Source organism: Bufo bufo, chromosome 2 (assembly GCF_905171765.1).
Source record: "Bufo bufo chromosome 2, aBufBuf1.1, whole genome shotgun sequence".
Taxonomy (NCBI): Eukaryota; Metazoa; Chordata; class Amphibia; order Anura; family Bufonidae; genus Bufo; species Bufo bufo.
Window position 1 is genome coordinate 104,414,869 of NC_053390.1, and position 6,000 is coordinate 104,420,868.

At 43.4% G+C, this 6,000-nt stretch overlaps 1 protein-coding gene across 2 annotated transcripts in view; it reads left to right on the forward strand.

Annotated features, from left to right (window-relative positions):
- The window catches only part of MTX3 (metaxin 3), a 48,804-nt gene extending 43,798 nt beyond the window's left edge, over nucleotides 1-5,006 (forward strand). For both annotated transcript variants that reach the window (XM_040421375.1, XM_040421376.1), the window contains one exon: nucleotides 3,113-5,006. In XM_040421375.1, coding sequence (XP_040277309.1) covers nucleotides 3,113-3,223 — 111 coding nt within the window. In that variant the 3' untranslated portion in view covers nucleotides 3,224-5,006. The remainder of the gene's footprint in view (nucleotides 1-3,112) is intronic.
- The last annotated feature ends 994 nt before the right edge of the window (nucleotides 5,007-6,000 follow it).

Consider the following 6,000-nt stretch of genomic DNA (forward strand, 5'->3'; position numbering starts at 1 on the left):
TTCAGGGGGCACCTGCAGCTGCCGACCAGGTGCATAAGTACCTGATGCTCCTACATTAATTAATGCTGAGAGCATCAGATCGTTTTGGACCTGGCCAGTGGCCGTGAGGAGGGCTCTGGTGGCCCCCTGGGCATCGGCCCACTGGGAAATTTCCCTGGCCTAATGATGGATCATGTGCTTCTTTATTGCTACATAATGCTTTCCATTTGGGCTAAAGACATCCCAGTGACAACCACTATATGATATACTATGGCAGATGTAAGGAAAGACCAGGTATAACTAAGTAATAGGTGTACAGAACGTTTAACTACTTCACAGAAGGTGACATCCCAGTAACTTTACTGGTGATTTTAAGGGGTAAATGTCTCTTAGGCTTCACTAGGGGTCAAGATTCCTAGCACTTAAGGCTATCTTGAGAAAACAAGGTTCGGTAACATGAACCTTCAAGGATTATGTTTCAGGAGGACTGAATAGTACACATCTGTGAATGCTATTGTACTAAAGTCACTATTCCCCCTTGGTGGTCATCTGGAAAATTACTTCATATTTCTGGGAAGAATGTAGGTGTTTAAAGGGCACGACAATTCTCCGCCACAGCACAACTCATACTCGCCATCACTTTCTCAAGAAATTCTGCAACAAAGGATCCAGGAAAGCAAATAATTTGTCCTTGTATACGGTTGGTGATATGATTGATTCACCCTTGAACTCTACAAACAAAGCTTGCTTTCTACCTCTGTAGCATTCCTGCTCGATTATATTCTGTCTTGGGACAAGTCATAGTTTCCAATGATAGAAAAACAAGACCTTATTTTCTCAATTATCCTGACTTCGGTGGCTAGAAAAGAAAGAAATAAACCTCTGTATCCTTTACATGGGACTAAGCTGATGTCATTACCAGGAAAGTATCCATAAACAGAGTGTCTACAAAACTTTTTTTCTGGACTGAAAGGCCTGGATGGATTTATTTTAAAGGGGTTGTCTCTTGTGGCGGTCTATCCTCAGTATAGGCCTTTGCAATCTGATTTGCAGGAGCGCCAGAAGGCGCAGGAACTACAAAGCTCTGTCCAATGTGTAGCGGGTGGACCTGGTTCCTGTAGTATTCACTACAATGGGTGCAGTGCTGCAGTAACCAGCACCATCCAATACACAGCAGTAGGGATCGACCAATTATCGGAAGTACTGATATTATCGTCCGATATTAAAGGTTTTGCACATGATCGGTATCGGCATCTAACCTTGCCGATAATGCGAATACTAGTGATCGCTTATGGAAGCGCGCACTAGTATGCATCGGGTGCCGGGAGCGGGGAAGAAATGCAGCAAGCGCTTCCGATACTCACCCTTCCTGGTCTTCTTTGATGGGGCCCGCACTGCACTGTCCTGACCCCATACAGAGTCAGGACATAGCGCGCGCGCGCACTATGACCTGATGCTGCACGCTGTCAGGTGACAGTGCAGCGCGGGCCGGAGAACACAGGGGAGCACGACACCAGACCCGGAGATAAAGAGGAGCCGCGGCGCAGCAGAGGTGAGAAGTTTTTTTTATTTTATTCATCTGAGGTCTGATAGGGGTAATTAAAGTCTGATCTGAGGTCTGATATGGGATAAATAAAGTCTGATCTGAGGTCTGATAGGGGTTAATTAAAGTCAGTGAGAAGGGGGGGGGGGATGGTGTGGAAATTGGCATTTGACACTAGTATATTATAAATGTAAATTATAAATTGACTACCAACTAAGGGCTTTATTCATTTATAATTTACCGTACATTTATAATATACTAGTGCCAAATGCAAATTTCCACCACCTCAGTGACTACCAACTAACATAATATATATTATAATATATAAAATATCGGTATAAAGTATCGGCTATCGACCTGAAAGTTCACCGATTATCGGTATCGGCTCTAAAAAAATCAATATCGGTCGATCCCTACACAGCAGTACCTGCGCCGGAGCTACTGCAGAACAGCTGATCGGCAGGGGTGTGGGGTGTCTGACCTTTGCTGATAAAATAGATAGTATTGACCTAACCTGAGGATAGGGCACACCTCACCACTGAGGCCTGTGAATGGCTGCAGCGGTCAGAATGACCACAGATTGGACATTACCACTTCCAGTCTGCCTGGTTGATGGAAGCCTCAGCCATGAAACAGAGGGTCTTTCAAAAGGTGAGTGTTTTTTGTGGGTCCCATAACCCCCCATGTCCTATTACAAGGTCCAGTAATAAGATCTCTTGTGCTTTTTGTGTGATTTTGGCAATGAAGGACTCTGTGCCGGCCTAGTTACTGGTGTTTCATTCTCTGCCAAAATAGTTATGCTGTAAAATTAAGGGAAATCTGTCACCAGCGACCTCCCTCTCAAGCTGTCTGCATAGGCACATAGCTGTGGTTCAACTGATTAAAATGCTATTTTTCTTTTGAATATGGAGGTCACTGGTGACAGATTTCCTTTAACCTGTTCCTGGCCACCTAACAAATAGATATGTCTTCGGTCGGCTATTTAAAGATGGCGCCTGCTCGATCGCACACATTTAACTTCTCAGATGCTGTGGTCAAATGTGACCACAGCATCTGGGAGGTAAAAAAAACGGAAATGCCGCCTCCCAACCCCCCTCTCCCCAGCAAAGATCAGGGGAACAGGATGGTGAGTGTGGCAGGCTCGGTCCTACTGAATGTGAATGGAAAAATAAAAAAGTTATAGCTTTAGGAAGGCTATGAGTCAAAAATGAAAAATCGCCAGGTCATGAAGGGGTTAAAGAGTTGTACTACTGTTGTGTACTTTGCAGGGCCACTATTTTATTTGTCAGGGGAAATAATCGGTAATACGTTTTATACCTATTTCTCAGACAGCAAACGGCCCTTGAAATCTCAGCTGGATCTCTGTGAAGGGAAGGAGTAGGGTAATGGAGATAACTGCAGTCACACGAATTGTCAGGTTTTGTAGTGTAGGAGGAATTGTAGTGGCAGCCCTATGTAAATTATCTGCCCCAAGTGATGGGTGATATTTGTTGGTTACTCAATTGTGTTGCTCCCACATAAAATGTATACAGATCTGATTTGTATATAATAGGGTTTTATTTATTTAAGTTCCAACTGTGTTTGTTACAGATGGATGACAACCTCCGGCGAAGCCCTCCGAACCGTCCCAAGACCATGACAACACTACAACCCTCAGCGTGCGCTGAACCCCGACATTCCAGCCTTCTCCTCACTCCATGAATGGTGACTTGAATCTCGCACCTGCCGCTCACCAGTTACGTCCAGGAATTCTGTGTTCTGCCTCTTCTTCCTTGCGGCTGCTTGTGGCGTTAGTGCTGACTCTTTTTAAAGATGATGCTTCTCCAAATATTCATATGGGAGCATATTAAAAATGCAATAAACCGATCACGGACCCTGTTTGTACCATTATGACGTATTTTATGCCAGAGACACACTAGCACAGTGTCATTTCCCTATGACTGGGAATCCATAAGTAGTCAACTGTGGTGTTCCAGGAGATCTTTTCTCGACAGGAACGCACAAGCGTGCATTTCCCTTAGAGGGGTTGTCCATAATTATAACAAATTCCCTGCTATCTTTCAAAAACAGCACTACCACGATCCACAGGTTGTGTGTGGTATTGCAGCTCAGCCTCATTCACTTCAATAGAGCTGAGCTTCACACAACCTGTGGACAGATGTGACACGGTTATTGGACAAAAGTAGTCATGTTTTCTAATCCCGTATATCCTCTTTGATATAACAAACTTATACTTTTTGTCGCATTTGTTTTTATAGCTTTTAGTATAAACGGGTTTTTTCAGGACAGACATTGATAACCAATCACTGGAATATCAACGCCATCAATGTACGATTGGCAAAGTCCAACTATTCTGACCCTGACAGATTGCTATACCAAAATGGCAGTGGTTATCTTGGCTATGCAACTTGGTCTACTAGCGGTTTACTCCAGAGCTGCATTCTCGGTCGGGCAATCATAGTCAATGGGTAACCACAGTGCCTCCGAGGTAGAGCCAAGCGGAAGGACAGGAGACAAAGTGGCACATTGCCTTCCTAGCACTGCTGAACCTTCATTAATGGTCATTGGAGGTCACAGCATTCAAAGCCGACCCAAGGAGACATTGATGGCAATGCCTAGTGAAATTCCACAATTGCTGTCATGAGATAAGCGTTTAGTGCTTGCTGTTATGTTCTTGTGTTGGTAATTTCCCAAACCACGTGGGCAGCATGTAAGAGTGACATTCCCACATGCATTTGTCCTTGCACGCCCCCCGACATCAGCTTGAGCCACAGTCCCATTGTCTCTAGGGTGAGTAAATATTGTTGATGCAGCAAGAATTTGAGCTCAAATTTCCTACATTTCCTATAGCTGGTCTTACACATCAGATTGTTGTCAGCTAAATATTTGTTTGACAGTTATTCCTCCAGATTCCTTCTTCCACATGCATACTGGGTTCAGCTGAGTGTGCATGTGTTCTCAACCGGGAGGATAAGCTGCTGCCAGATACCTCAGGTGACTTCTCTCCCTTGAGATCCAAAGGCATGTTGAAATCCAACTACCCAGTCCTTTTTTCCCACAGCATCAACCATTAAGGGAGAGTCACGACACCGCCATACTTTAAACGTTCGATCGGCGGGTTCGGCTGACATTTATCTAATGCCCAATTTATGGCTCTTGGGGAGATGTATGTGCTGGCATCCTGACGCTAGTGCTGCCCCTGTATCTATCTGTGAGGGGGTGAGTTACAACTTGATTGAAAACCAAAATTGTGTGTCTAGCAGTCTGCGGACTCTTTGTGGCACTATTATGACTTATTGGATTTTCTATGACATTCCCTGTGAAACTACAAGAGTATTTTGTATTGTACAGTTTAGTAAGCATTTCTTATATAACTATATGATATATCAGAATGTCTTAGGCTACTTTCACACAGGCGTTTTGGTTTCTGTTTATGAGATCCGTTCAGGGATCTCACAAGCGGTCCAAAACGGATCAGTTTTGCCCTAATGCATTCTGAATGGAAAAGGATCCGCTCAGAATCCATTAGTTTATCTCCGTTCTGTTTCCATTCCGCTCTGGAGGCGGACACCAAAACGCTGTCTGCAGCTTTTTGCTGTCCGCTTGACGAAGCGGAGCCAAATTGGCACACAATGTAAGTCAATGGGGACGGATGGATTTGTTTTCTCTGACGCAATCTGGCACAGTAGAAAATGGATCCGTCCTCCATTGACTTTCAATGGTGTTCAAGACGGATCCGTCATGGCTATAGAAGACATAACGCAACCAGATCTGTTCATGACGGATGCATGCGTTTGTATTATTGTAACGGAAGCGTTTTTGCAGATCCATGACGGAGCTGCAAAAAACGCTAATGTGAAAGTAGCCTTATTCCTTATGGTATTAAAGGGGATGCGTCATCAGAAAATGACCTATCGATTACATCACGTTTTTTTGTTAAACATTTTTATTTATTTTTTGTTTTAATTTTCCATGTCACTATCTATATTTAAAAAATAAATAAATAAAAATGATATAGTTTTTGCACTGGCCACTATGCCTAAAAATATGTCAAGACTTTTTATTCTGTACAGGTGACTTTTCATCGCATTATCATAAGAGGCAGGATTGCAATGACACATATCACCCTTGTATAGATAGCACAGGATCCACCATTCACAATCAGTGATATCACAGCTTATCTTCTCCCTCCTGACCTCTGCACACAGAGCATGTCTAGAACACTCTCTCATAGAAGTCAATGAGGTTGAGTCATGTCCATTGTGTCTGTGCCCCATGTGGCTGCTCTCAAAGAACAGGAAGTCTTGACATATTTTTGGCCTAGTGACCAGTGTGAAGACTGCAGGATTTCTTTTTTCTTTTTTTTCAAATATAGCTAGGGACATGCAAAATAAAATAAAAAAACTAAAAAAAAAAATGTTTAAAGGGGTTTTCCATAACTTTAGAGCTGATGACCAATGCTCAGGATAGGTCATCAG